At 40.8% G+C, this 14,558-nt stretch overlaps 1 protein-coding gene across 1 annotated transcript in view; it reads right to left on the reverse strand.

Annotated features, from left to right (window-relative positions):
• Nucleotides 1–294: 294 nt before the first annotated feature.
• The window catches only part of itga9 (integrin, alpha 9), a 62,448-nt gene continuing 48,184 nt past the window's right edge, over nucleotides 295–14,558 (reverse strand). The window contains exons 19-28 of the mRNA XM_061789995.1: nucleotides 10,252–10,338; nucleotides 9,108–9,187; nucleotides 8,621–8,704; nucleotides 8,147–8,255; nucleotides 7,950–8,057; nucleotides 6,499–6,624; nucleotides 6,286–6,405; nucleotides 6,099–6,194; nucleotides 3,410–3,529; nucleotides 295–2,550 (exon numbers count right to left, since the gene is read on the reverse strand). Of these exons, the coding sequence (XP_061645979.1) occupies nucleotides 2,452–2,550; nucleotides 3,410–3,529; nucleotides 6,099–6,194; nucleotides 6,286–6,405; nucleotides 6,499–6,624; nucleotides 7,950–8,057; nucleotides 8,147–8,255; nucleotides 8,621–8,704; nucleotides 9,108–9,187; nucleotides 10,252–10,338 (1,029 nt within the window). The 3' untranslated portion in view covers nucleotides 295–2,451. The remainder of the gene's footprint in view (nucleotides 2,551–3,409; nucleotides 3,530–6,098; nucleotides 6,195–6,285; nucleotides 6,406–6,498; nucleotides 6,625–7,949; nucleotides 8,058–8,146; nucleotides 8,256–8,620; nucleotides 8,705–9,107; nucleotides 9,188–10,251; nucleotides 10,339–14,558) is intronic.

Genomic DNA, 14,558 nt, shown 5'->3' on the forward strand with positions numbered 1-14,558 from the left:
CAGCGGAACCCTCAAAGTTGAATGCAATTTGGAGTTTGTGAAAAATTACAGATCTTGCAAATCTCACAACACTTCAAATTAATGAGAATTTTAATAATTTGAAAAGTGTTTTTCTTTTTATTTGTGTTTTTTATAATGTCACCACACAGGGTACCACTGATCGTAAAAGAGGAAAAGTGTAATAATAGCCATAGACCAGAAATAGAGCAAAAGGGTTTGGCGGCTAATTACTACTGTATGTGCAATTTTATTCCATAAATATTATTTACATACACAAGGTAGCAGACAATAATGCACTGATTAACATATTTATTAATTCCAGCAATCCTTATAAACAGCCAAGGTGACAGTATTGCTCTATGAACAGCACCTTCCTGTTCCAACTCCGTTCCATCTGTCAGGCGTCTTCAATAGGTGAGTAGCTTTACTATTTCATTTGTATTTATTTATTTGTGGTTAACTTCTTGTTACATTTTTATGACAGTCAAGAATGTTAAAATGTGTGTTAAAACAAGGGACGGGTGAGTACCGATCAGTCTCGGGCTGATACCAGCCTTATTTCAATGTATCGGGTACTCATGAAAGCTGCCGATACCAGCCACCAATACTTAGGTAAAAAAAAAAATCTGACATTGAGGATACGTCCTCCTCACCAGTAGTTTGTGCTACACTGCGGCGGTTTGACCAATCGCCGAATCATCATGTGTGTCAGAAAGAAAGAAAGGTCTTTGGTCACAATAATCTTTCATTGTGTTCATTGAAGTTTTATGTATCAAAAGTACTAGTGGTACTCGGTATCAGTGAGTACTCAAGAGTTAATATTCATGAACATCCCCAATTAAAACATCGCTTGTACAGTAAATTGAGATTTTATAATGATGCTAGTTTGAGCATGGAGAGAATTCATTTACTTTATTTTATTTTTGTTTCTTTGTTTTAAAATTAGAACAACCAGTATCACGGAACACATTGTGTTCCACTTTGGAGGTTCCACTGCAGTAGCTGAAATGAGAATGTAAAGGTGTACCTAATGTTGTGTTAGGTGAGGTTATTTACAAATTTTCAGGGTCAGTAATTTACATATTGAGCAATGATTTTGAGAATAATTAGCACATTTCGCTTTAAAAATAGTCCTTCCTTTGAAACATCACAGAAAATGAACGTGAACTACTTGGTCATCAACACTGATGCCATTTCAGGAAGTTTTTTCCCTTGGAAATTATAAACTGAATAGGCAAACTACAAGTAAAGGAATAGTAAGGAAAGCCACACATCTCAAGATTCTGGCAGGAAGATTTATGACTCAACATTCACATTTAATATAGATCAGTGATTCCCAACCAGTGTGCCGTGAGAGATCCGATATGCCGCGGGAAATAATCCATCCATTTTCCGTACCGCTTATTCTCACTAGGGTTGCGGGCGTGCTGAAGTCTATCCCAGCTATCTCGGTGCGAGAGGCGGGGTACAGCTTGAACCGGTTGCCAGCCAATTCCAGGGAAATAATCAATTTTCACTTAATTGGTCTGTAAAAAAAATGTATTTACTACAAATAATGTATCTTTGTTCATCTAGCTATGACAGTGACATATAGTGACAGGCAGAGCAATTACAAGCACTTCCACTAGAGGGCAATTAACCTGCATATCCAATTTCTGTGACTTTTTTGATTGGTGATGTATGTTTGTATGTATATGTAAAAAATGTGCCTTGGCTCAATAAATGTTGGAAAACACTGATATAGATGATAAGAAAGCATGACCCATAATGTGTTAATATTGCTAATGACCTCTGCCAGCACATTCACTGCACTTGTGGGCCAACTCTACAACAGCAGCAGAGGCTACAGTGTTTAAAACTGTGTGTGTGTGTCTCAAAGACAACATTAGCGTTCAAGGAAGATCAATGAGAAGATAGAATTGTCCATTCTCAAAATACGGAACATGTTCAATCTGTTCTGGGCAGGATTTCTGTAACTGAGGCGTTCAGGTGTATCAGACATCAGTGCTTTTAGGAAAACATACTCGAGACAGTATGTTTAGAATGGCCCTAACGCCTCTCCAAGACCACATTTTGCACAATATGGCTTAAATTGTATAAAAATAAAGTTGCTATGTAACACAGCCCTGAGGTTTTTGTTGCCCACCAGTATCCACATTCGGACCTTACAGCGGCAGCTCCACGCCGGCAGCTGGAAGTTATTAGAATTCTTCGTCCTCTGGCAGGCCACGCTGTCACCTCGCAAGTTCCCGGACCCCCACCCTTGAAACATATCAAGTCTCCAGAAAATATGGAGAATATTCTTCTTCTTCCACATATGGAAGGCTTGATGGGCCTGGTGCCACCAGGGTGGCAAGGCTATAAAGGAGCCCCGTGCCATTGTATTCGTCCCGAACCAATTCCTAAAGGTCTTTGGTTCCACAGGGACCCCCACCGCCACCACCGTAAGTCTCAGTGGTTCTTTTCCATCCAATCCCAACTATCGTCGCTGTCCTTCCTGTTCCGCTCGGCCTCGATGATCTCGCGGTACCGCCGACGGAAGAAGCCCATCTGTCAAAAATAACAATTGTTAATCTTGGACTGCTGCAGTGTTCTCAGTACATATACAGTACGTATTAACAAAATACATTAGCAAAATATTTGACTTAATAAGCTTTAAGGAGCATTACAATGCAGTAATGCAATACATTGCATTAAATAGACAAGGTGACCTTTTGAAGCTTTGTAATAAGTGGTTCTAAAAGCAGATGGTAAAATTCAGGCGTGATTTAAGTGGTTATACTGTAGTTTGCAGTGGACGCGGTTTATAATAAATACCAACTCAAAACCATTAATTTAGCTTATGACAATAATTATAGTATGATGCTATAAATAAACGAAATTCTGTTGTGCTATAGCAGAAAATACAAGTTGGATTTTTTTCTCCATCTAGCTTAGGTATATTGGTCCGTTTTATATCATAAACTAGTGCATATAATTTATAGAGCACGAGAGATTCTATCAATTAATTTTTTGTACCGCTTATATCCTTGTTCAGAGTCGCAGGGTGAGCTGGAGCTTTGAACTGAACTGATCCCCAGTCAATTGCAGGGCGCATAGAGACAAACAACCATTCACACATTCATACCTCCGGAACCCAGAGTAACACAAAAAAAAAACAAATAAAACCTACGCAAACATGGCTAGAACATGCATACTCCACAGAGAAAGGCCCAAGCAGAGATTCAAACACAAACCTTTGACTGTGAGGCAGACATGCGAACCACACCCATCCCACCCATTCATAGCTTCATGTCTTCTTTTTTCAAGACTGAGATTTTACTTACTTGGAATTACAACTCCAGTGACAAAACACACACACACACACATAACAGTCTTTGACGAAACGTACAGTCAGGAGTAGTTTTACCTTCCATAGCAGCACAGCTAGGAGCAAAAAGATGAGGATCCCCACCAGCAGACTGATGGCGATGATCCAGCCCACCACATAGCCTCGGGGCTCCTGACTGTGCAGTGCCTCGAAGGTCAGCTGTAACAGAAATGCATACGGTACGTACTGTATAAGGTCATGTGTGTCAATGATGCGACGTTTAAATAACATTTAGGATATTCAGTGAAATACTCGGAATTTCATTTCATTTCAGATTTCTCAAACACCAGTGATATGACATCAGAGCGTTGCTAATTCACATGAAAATTCATTCAAAATATTGCATTGCGTTACACAGTACGGAATGAATCACTCAATTGTTTGAGTTTGAACCAAAGTACTAAAAGTGAAGCCGAAGACAAGGGAAATGGTGCACGAGCTAATGTACAATATTGATATTACATCAGTATGCTGCTGTATTTTCATTACTTTGGGTCCTGGGGAGGAACAATATTTCTAATTCAGGTCTTGAGCTGAAAAACATTTAGAAATGCTGCTCTATTGCATAACATTTTTTGGGGGGATAAATTAAGATGTTTTTGGTCACCGTTTTCCAATATGTAACTTCATATTATCTGTGTTTCATCTATAATGCTCAAACATGTTAAGGGGCAGTGAATGTTCATCTTATTAGGTCAGCATATCTCTAAATCATCCACTCCCTTTTTAAATATGGAGTCTCCATATATCAGAACAAATTTGTCTTTACAGCTCATAGATTTAGGCTGCTTTCCACGACATTGACCTCCTGGATCATCCATCTTTGTCAGCAAGTCCAGTTTTCTTAAATAAATGCAAACTGCAACGCTTCACTACAAAAGCTTCTCTTAGCATGTGCAGTATTTACCACTTACCAATGCTTGGATTTTTGTTAGATTTTCTCAAGATTACTTTCGTTTCCACCACAATGAGATGAGCATTTTTGCTTTGGGAATGAAGTCATTTTGATATTTCTGTGCTAAAACATAGCAACATAATTACTTTGATTGCTTTAATGTATTTACATTAGTGTGAGTGAAAAATAGCATTCTTCTAACGCAGCTCTCAGCCAGTGTTTATGTTGGCATGTAGGCATCAAATGGAAAATCATGAGATGTATTTATTTATCGATGCAAAAATGATCTTGGACAAATGCAAAATACGTCAATTTTGCCAGACATGAACGGACGCTCTACAATTACACAAGAGGCCCGACGTCATAGAGCAGCTGCCTGGCTATGAAGTGCCGCCTGGTCTTTGAAAGTCAAATGCGGCGTCAGATGGCGAGAGAACACAAAATGAAGATAATCTCCCTGTTGGATAGTTTCCCCACACGTCAGATGGCGAGAGAACACAAAATGAAGATAATCTCCCTGTTGGATAGTTTCCCCACATTAACACCTTGGCCCCACTCATTGTGCTAGAATTCAGCAACTGGTGAGCATAGCCTGGTTATTGCTCTTCTTGCAACATGCAATCTGCTCATTGTGGGAATGTGAGGTTGAACGTAAAGTTCACACATCATGGATTTATGTTGGTGTGTTTACATGGAATGAGTAATTAGAAACCCAGCTTGTTGGTCAGCTGCAAGTAATGCAGTATGGGACCACAAATCAGACTTTGTAGCGCGTGTTTACTACTTAATGGTGGTGGATGGGGGTGGTTGGCATGTCTGGAGCTCAGGGTCAGCAAAGCCTGCTCTTTGGTCACTAACGTAATCATTTGAGAGATGCTACCTAGAGGATCCTAGGTGCTCAATTTAATCATCATGACTGATCCTCTGAGCCGTTCAGTTAGTCAGCAAGCGGGGGGAGCGTCTGCCCTTGTAGGCAGCTCAGGGGCACAGTAGAAGTGCCACCGCATACCCAAGGGCCTCAGCTGTTCCCCGCAGGGCTCAACACATTATCGGCTGATAGCAAGCTCACATTTTGATGCAGATTTGGACGATTTTATCAGCAGAAAAAGAAAAAAAATATCTCATAAAGCAGCCTCCCCTTTAACTCTTAATTTACAAATTACAAACAATATGAAGGCTATTAATTCAAAAGGTCTATCCAGCCATTCATTTTCTATAGCGCTCATCCTCATTGGGGTCACAGGTGAGCTGGGTGCACCCTGGACTGGTCGCTAGTTAACAGGACAATTCACTCAAAACATGAAGTGATTTTTATTCTCGGGAAGGTTTTAAGGCATGCATCTCCCGAGAGGTACAAAGCCAAGCCACAAACCTCACTGTGAACACTTCTTATTAGAGTTCAAACAAACACATTGTCACAGCAGCCTCTTTTGCAGGCTATGCAGAAAAAAAATCTCATTAAATGAAAATGTTACCGAGTATAATAATGACAATTTTGATTAAAATTGTCAGAGGGGTGTTCATTTAACAATTGTTTATTATTTTGGGTTGTCGATTTCAGTGATATACAACTGCACACCAAAAAATATCCTGACTTGCCTTTTACACAGAACCAACTACTTTGGCAGTGTTATTCATTTTTATTATTCAAATCTACAGAAATCATCTTTTGGATCTCATGTTACTGTGCATGTATACACTGAAAATCTTACATCCAGGAGCCTTATTAAGTTAACAAAACTGCTATACTGTATAACCATTTGGAGTGTTTTATTTACGTCTTTGTAGAAGACCTAAGTGATTGGTGTATTATATTGTTAAATATGCACTCACAGAGATGTCTTCTGGCAGGCCTTTGGACACCTCAACTGTCCTGTCATTTACTTGCACATGGCCACGTGTCACAAATTGAATCACAGAGGAAGTATCCTGAAGAAAATCCAAAATGGCATTTTGTCAATGGTGAAGGTCACAAAAACTTGCAAGCGACTGTCTATTCAGGTGGTCAAACATCTCTTACCCTCTTCAGAATTTCAGTGTTGAGTAAAATTTGTATATCTATATTCAAAGCTTCTTCTTTTAGCTGCGGCCCCAGACTGCAGGAGATTGTCATACAAGCTCTTCCCGGCCGGTCACAGTCCTGATACAGATAGCAGAGGAAACATGTTGAACATACAGAAGAAGAAAAAAACCAGTTGGCTGTCAGGGATACGTGAGCATGGTGCATAGTTACCAAGACTTTGCGGCCTGATTTAGTGAAAAAGGCAAATATAGTGTGGAAGATGCTCTCTCGGTCCTGGGGGATCGTGCAAGGTGTCGGGTTCCTATGTGGGGTACAGTTTCCTCGGTTGTCAGCCACCTGGAAAAAGACATTAATGGGGATAAAGTTTCCTTATTGAGCATCAGAACATCAAATTGACGTCATTTTAGAGAGAAACAAGTTAGAATGAATGATATAGGTGCAAAAATTACTCAACAAAGGTTTCTGTGACCTAAAATGATCTGACCCCATAAATGAGTTTCCATGGAGAAGGTAGAAAGCTTTCCCAAACACAAGGTTTCTCATATGGAGTGATTTAGAGGTAGCTGGTTTACAGCTCAGCCCCCCTCAAGGGAATACTTCCCCTTTTCCCCCCTCTTCAGTCTGACCTGAAGCTCTGTGGAGGTGAAATGCTCCCATTATCAGGGGTCATACAGCTACAATTCAATGATTTATCAAGAAAACTCAAGGCGACTTAATAATAAATTTAGCAGACACTCAAGGCTTTACGCAATCCAACTTTCAAATAATATCTAAATTAGGTAAAACCCCACCACAATAAATGTACTGTGTGTTGTAAGCGGATACTGAAAATTAGCCATATATGAATGAGCCGTTTTTCAAACATCCTGTGCGCTCTGCTGCCACCCAGTTCGCCTGACCGCACACTTTACTACAGGGCTTTCTCATGCGCTGGCTTCATCCTGCCATTGCTGCTGTGATGATTCACCGGCCCTAAACCTGCTCGATTCTCCCACCGGAAAACTGTATTCACACGTCAAATGGGCAAGATTGAGGGATTTTGCACAGAAAACTAGGAACACATGTGGCAGCAGCCAAGGAAGTGGATGTCGTAATCAAAACAAATGAATGAAGACATAAAATTAAAGAATATATTGCTATAAAATACAAGTGCGCAACTGTCTGGTGTCCTTCAGGTGACTATTTCAGGGCATTCTGATATGTGGTCCCAGGCTCGGGATTCTATAGCACAGGAGCCTGCCCCACAGGTGTCCCTTTCCCATTCCGTGCAAGCTGTCTGATCCCTTAAAAGTGATTCCAGATGGGCTCAAGGAGGGTGGGATATAGTCACCCCGCCCACACATTCATAGTAAATACAATTAACAGCTTGAGCTCCCCATGATCTACCTCAATGAAAGGGCCAATGTAAGGGTTAAGAAAATATCCAAACCATCTGGGAATATTGTGTTCCTTTATCTAAATGCAAAATGTTGTGAAACCAAATGATTGGCTAGCTTCAGTAGCAACATTAACAGTTTGACTTTTCGCCTCACACCCAGCTGCGGCACCAGAAGAAGTCAGACAGAGAATGAGCTGGATGAATGAACTAAAGATGTGGCTGCCTGTAGGTGAATAAACAAACAATGGTTTGGTCTGGAAATTCAATCACTGTCGCCATCCACCTGTGTCTCAACAATGTGGAACATATCAGCTCCATTGCCAGCCAGCCGGTTGGGTATCCTGATATCAACAGTGGAGCCTGGCAGCCGGCTGGGCCCGTTATTTATCACCTGGAACAGATAGAGAAGAAAAGACATGAAGACACACGCAAAGCTAACTAAATACAGACGACTGCATGTGTACACTGTGCTGGTGTTACCTGGAAAGTGACATTGAGAGGCTGGAAGTTGCACTCCATGTCTTCGAGGTGGACGAAGCGTGAGGCGTCGATGGAGTTTCCATACACAAAGGAGCTCGGTGTCACCACACTGTAGAACACAGGAGAAGTTATGTTAACATTTTATTTATTTTTTGTGATTTATAGCGGTATTAGCTCTGTATGAGCATCCCTGTATACTGTACTAGTTGAGACAGGAGCCAGATGCGCTCTGACGCCTCCCTTCGCGTTACAGACAGCAGCGTTATCAGATGTCAAAGTTCTGGTGGATTTGAGCTGTTTTACATCTCTCTCCCATTCGCACGGTGATAAAACATTCTCAGATAAGGCCTTTCATGTTGATGTGTGACAACAGTACTCCCTCATTTCCTGAGAGCCAGCAAGCAGGCACTCAAGCCACATGTCCAATCCGCGCATGGTTACGGTATTAGTATGTGTGTGTTTTATAGTTCTTACCCAGTAATTGTTGTGTCAGTCTCATGAATCAGCGGGATGGACAGATCCACAACATTGTCGGAGAGTTTGTGCTCCGGATTGGCGCTACAACAACAAAAAACGAGTTATCCAGTTAAATAATTTTAAAAAACATTCTAACATGCATACAAGCCACAACATTAGATACAATCACAACAACACAATCTAACAAATGTGTAATTTGGAGCGCATTTCTATCTGAGGTGTAGTTTGCTGTGGTTTAGAACTGCACTGTGTCATACTAAGAGGCGTTTCTATTAGTTTGACCCTCTCATGCAGCTAAATAAGGGATTATATCAAAAATTATTTTCAGTGTGATACTGTGCAATGATTATAATAAAGATATTGTTAAATAAATACCTCTCAACACTGATCATTTTTAGCTTTGAAATGGCAACAATTCTGATATAGCTCTTATATTAGGTTGATTGTGTAGGTGTACCAAATGAAATGTCTGAGAAGAACATACCTCTTTGCTTGCACCAAGAACTGCAATGTGTCATTTTCCCCAGATATCTGACTTGTGTCAAAAAGGACTGCAAAATGATACTGAAGAAGACAAGCATAGAAAATACAGTGGTAGACCATTAAAATGACTGACACCAGAAGTGGGTAGTAACCCGCTACAGTTACTCTGTTACATTTACTCAAGTAACATTTTCGATAAACTGTACTTGTCAGAGTACTTTAAATCCAACATACTTTCTACTTTTACTTGAGTATTTTATGTGATGAAGGATCAATACTTTTACTCCACTACAATGATCGACATGCCGTTCATTACTTTTATTTATCCATACATGCGTGTGCGCGTCTATTTTTAGACTCCACCTTCGACTTCCACATAGGATGCCCGTTGCGCCAATCAAACGTGAGTACTAATGTCATTTGACTCCAATTCACCAATCAGACGGCACAAGGCAGTCACATGACCGCGCACGCAGCCTTCGCGAGCCAATCAAAATGATTCAATTTGGGGAAGAAAAACAACAACCGCGCAAGTGTATACTATACAGACTCCAAAAAACAACAGCTTTGTCATGCAGCTCTTAAATTGTGACTGCCCAAACTTGGACATTTCAGCCCACTTCTAACTTGACAAAACACCTTGCGGTAAGTTGCAGATGTTTCTATTGTTGTTTTGGTAGTGGATATGGCAACATGAGCCCTATCCTATGGTGTCACACACACAATCACTAAGTCTGGTCAGCAAATAGCTTCTTCATGAAGTCATTTAAATGAATAAAGCAAATGTTTCTGAAGGGCCCAATGCATATGTTGGTTGGTTGGTTTTTGGGCATTTAAAAATGGAAAAGGTGGCCGGTGTGTGTCGACTCCCATATATAAATTTTTTTTGCACATTATTATTTATTTTTTAAAAATCAGAAGTTACAAGTTACTCTTTACTTGAGTAGTTTTTTCATTGTGTACTTCTTACTCTCTTAAGTAAATATTTGGATGACTACTTTTTACTTTTATATTACTTTCATATTATTCTAAAGTAACAGTACTCTTACTTGAGTACAATATTTGGCTTCTCTACCCACCTCTGACTGACACTGATAACTTTATCACTGACACTGAGAACTTCATCACAGCTTGCTTAGCGCTACCTTAGTCTGTGCTCTCATGAACGGAAATCCCACACTGCATCGGAGGAAGTCCAAGTCCACAAGTTCACAGGAAATACCCTTCTCTTCCTGCAAAAAGAGAGATAGACGGAGTAAGGAGGCGAGCCAGACGGAGTGGAGACGGAGTAGGTGACATGGGAATTGTAAAAAGGAAGCCACTGCAAAGACAAGACTTTAATCAAAAGAACAATCACTTCTGATGACTGGTGAAGTTTGCCAGTGGCAGCATGTGTACACTATAAAGACAATAGTGTTGGGACACCTGCTCATTGCACCCACATCTCATTTCGAAGCACTGACTCTGGACAATTGTCATTAGATTCAAGGTTATGTTTCATATGCTGTGATCTCCGTTTTAAAAACAATGCAGACAGCGTCATCATAGAACCGACACAACAGATGACATTTTAATGGTGACGACCCTAGTGAGGATAAGCGGTACGGAAAATGGATGGACTTCAATAAACACGTTCAGTAGTACGAAAATCATATTCACACATAGCTACTCACAATTTGCACTGCACTCACTAATAGTGGAACACACTTTCATCAACGTTATCGCCGTGATCGTAATGCAAAGTGAATCTATACAGCAGACCTACAATGCACCTGGCATCTTGTAAGCGCCGACTCCTTCGTCATAACCACAAACGTCTCCGCACCTTTATTTATTATTTTTTTTTAAATCTCCACAACGCTAGCAACGGCGCTTCACTTCTTATGCATTATATTGTAGACGCTACTTTCGGCTCTGCTCTCGCCTCATTAGTAAATGAGAGGGAGAGAGAGAGAGGCGAAGAAAAAGATCAGATACTTTTGGGTGCCTATGAACCAAAACGAAAGGTTCGGATAATTATCATAAACTGTTCCAAACACCTAGTTAGGTTACTTAGCTGTACTAAAACGTTCACGATCACATTTTTATTTTTAATCCCAAACCAGTCTATGAAACTTAATGTTTGACCAGCTAGCTAAACTGGTGAATTAGCCTACCTGTTGTGATATTTGTAGTGACGGATGAAGTTGGACGTCTTTGTTGTTGTGTCTTTAATGCGCGACTTGCAAGCCATGCATGTTGCCATCCTCTTTTTGCAAAATTAATCGACAACATAATCATTGAATCCAAATTTTATTATCTTTGGAGCTTTTTCCATCATTGTTCATGCAGGTGGCTACTTCACACTGACAAGTACACAACAATGCAGACTGTGTTGCCAGGTTGGCGCGCGAGAAAAAAAAGCCACACTAACTGTCTTTCTTAAAATGCAGATTTCCTATTCTAAACGAGATGACTTGTCAAGTCATGTAGTTCAAGTCAAAGTCAAGTCAAGTCTCTTGACAATTAAGTCTAAAGTCAGTTCTTTTAAGTATTTGGCAAGTCAGTCGCAAGTCATTAAACTGGTCGACTCGAGTCAAGTCAATTGACTCAAGTCCCCCCGTCTCTACCAACTAACCACAACAGTATGACCTCTTCCACAGCATAATGATATTCAATACAAAAGCTGTGTGGAATATTTTATCTTTACAAAATAATATGCTCAGTTTTGATTGAGAGATTGGAGATGTAGAACAAGTGATCATAATGTTGTGGCTGGTGGGTGTATAGTCTTATGGATTGTTTTATTTTATACAAGCTCTATAGTGTACAAAGAATGTACAAAGCAGTGATGGCGCGCACACGCTCACACATACAATATAATCTTGGTGGGTGGGTAAATTGGCCAAGCTCCAGACTGTGTGTTTGGAAGCTTGTCTAAACAACATGGAGCTCCACCGGCTGCACTGTGTAAACATTCAGGCCCTGACCATGCGGGCAGTAAGGATTCTTTTAGAAAAAAGGTTCGGTGGGAGGATTTTGGCCGAACCTGTGTTGTGGGAGCATGGACGAGGGCAGAGAGACACAACTGAAAAAGACTGGCCCTCCCGGAACATACTGCAGGGGGTCAGCCTTGGAGAATGTGTGAATACAAGGGTTACTGCCAAGTTTTAACAAGCCTGTAGCACACACTTCCAAAAATGATAAGGCAATGAGGTGCAAGGACAGACACTGGTGACAAATTTGTGTGATCTTGCTTTGGTTCTGCTGATTCAGCAAGGTGTGGCAGTGTACCTCCTCGTCATTAACTCAACTTAATTAAACTAGCACTACTTCTGTCTTCATGGGGGGTGGGGGACCCGAGCACAACTGGCAGTGATGGAATTTCCTCTATTTCCTGTATTCCTCTGTGCAAACACCGCCTCTCCCGTGGGGCTGCGCATGCAATGCGCTGGGGAAGGAAGCCTATTTACTCATCACCCACCTGGCCAGCCTTGAGCAAGAGCAGAGCACAGACATATGGCGTGGGGTGCCTCCATGGGGAAAACAACGACAAGCGTGTTAGTTTAGCACTTCTCCACGTTCTGTCGCTTACTTTCTCTGGTCTCACATGAAAACATACACATGCACAGACAGGGATTCTCACAAATGTCAGGCCCATTAAGTGTCATTGGAACTGTTTAGTGTTATTTAGTGCACTAATGACATGTCATCCCAACCTTCTTAATGGAGGAAGCACATCAGGATGACAATAGAAAGGTAACATTGCTAACTTTTTGGGCATTGCCTCAGCCTCAGTATGTGTATACATTTGGTTTTACTTTCTTCCTGTATTTCTAAACTTGTTTCATGTTCCCAGCATGGAGTCAGTTTTATTATTATTTTTGAGCCATATTATTTTTTTGTTTTAAAAACTAGGTCAGATTCAGAAGTTGCAGAAATGTTTGAATGAAAGAGCACATGCCGCTTTTAAAACGCTGCACAACAAAAAATGCACCTCCAAATTGAGTGAGTCTTGTTTCTTAATCAGAAAAATGTACTGGTATCAGTCGTTGAGACAGGACTGTGTTCTGTTAACTCATAAATATAATTATTAATAATGATTTCATTTTTATTTCAATTTAAGAGTAGAAAAAAGGCAATAATGTAATTATTATTTCACCCATCCATTTTTATGGAATGTTGCTCATCCTCATTAGTGACACAGTGAGCTACAGCCTATCCCAGTGACTGGGGAAAAGGCAGGGTACACCCTGGACTGGTCGTCAGCCATTCGCAGGGCATATGCCATACAAACAACTATTCACAATCATTCACACCTATGGGCAATTTTGACAATTCCTCAATGAACCAAACATGCTTGTTTTTAGAATGTGGGAGAAAGTCAGAGAACCTGGAGAGGGTTGCAAGCAATTAATGATATAGTTATTATATATTTTGCTCCTTCACAGCAATTCAGAGGTGTCTAAAAGTGTTCTAAGTACGTATATACCAGTATTGGGCAGTAGAAACGTTAGAAGGAATCAGTGTGACTAGTTAAACTACATTTCTCAGTCGCGTGGTTGTTACGCCGCTGTCTTCAATCTCTTTTCAGTAGAGAAGCTACTGTCGCGATCACATAACGTGGTCGCATCGACAGAAGCTACATTTCCCTAGGCAGTTTTAAATCTTAAATGCATCTCTTCCAGTTGACGTCACGTCATGTACCTATCCACCATAGACGGTGAACCATGGAAGCCTGTAATCATTAAAAAAAAGGCAGATGAGGGATTAAAAATACGTTGAGTTATTGGTGCAATAAACCAAATCTTCTTATTGTATATAATCAGCTGATAAGAATTAATAAAAAAGAAATACTGAAGCTGCTGCAGCCCCACAGGAGTCCCGGCAGCGTTGTCCAAGCAATTGGCTTCCACAGCTTTCTGACAGCTTTCTTTGCAAGAACAACAGCCAGCTAAGACCCCTCACTCTTAAATCTGAAAGTTCATGCTGGGTTTACTGGAGGAAATTGCCTCTGGGGAGGACTGAAAGTTGGCCTTAGCTTAGCAAAAATAGAGCAAATATCATCACTTTGGTCTTCTCCAGTAGTAATTAGAAATGTCTCTAAGAGCATTAAATCTGGTGAATGGATTGATTGTCACTGAAGTTGGCTTCCTATTTCCTCTCTGCAGCAGTTCACCCGGACTATCAGGTTCCTGCACCAAATGAGGCTCTGTGAGTGCTGGCAACCCGTTAAATGACATCAACAGGCGACATCAAATTAACTAGGGCACTCCAAATCTGCTTTTCTAATTAAACCCGCCCTTACTTCAGGTTGTATTTCAATTTAATTTCATCTTGATTGTTATTTTGCACCATTGGATGTGAGCTTTCATCCATCACTTGAATCTGATGTGAGCCTGCCGACCGGATGTGGTCCTGCGTAGCATCTACAAAGCAAACTGATGGGGCGTCTCTGAGCTGGGAGTAGACC

This window comes from Phyllopteryx taeniolatus, chromosome 11 (assembly GCF_024500385.1).
Source record: "Phyllopteryx taeniolatus isolate TA_2022b chromosome 11, UOR_Ptae_1.2, whole genome shotgun sequence".
Classification (NCBI taxonomy): Eukaryota; Metazoa; Chordata; class Actinopteri; order Syngnathiformes; family Syngnathidae; genus Phyllopteryx; species Phyllopteryx taeniolatus.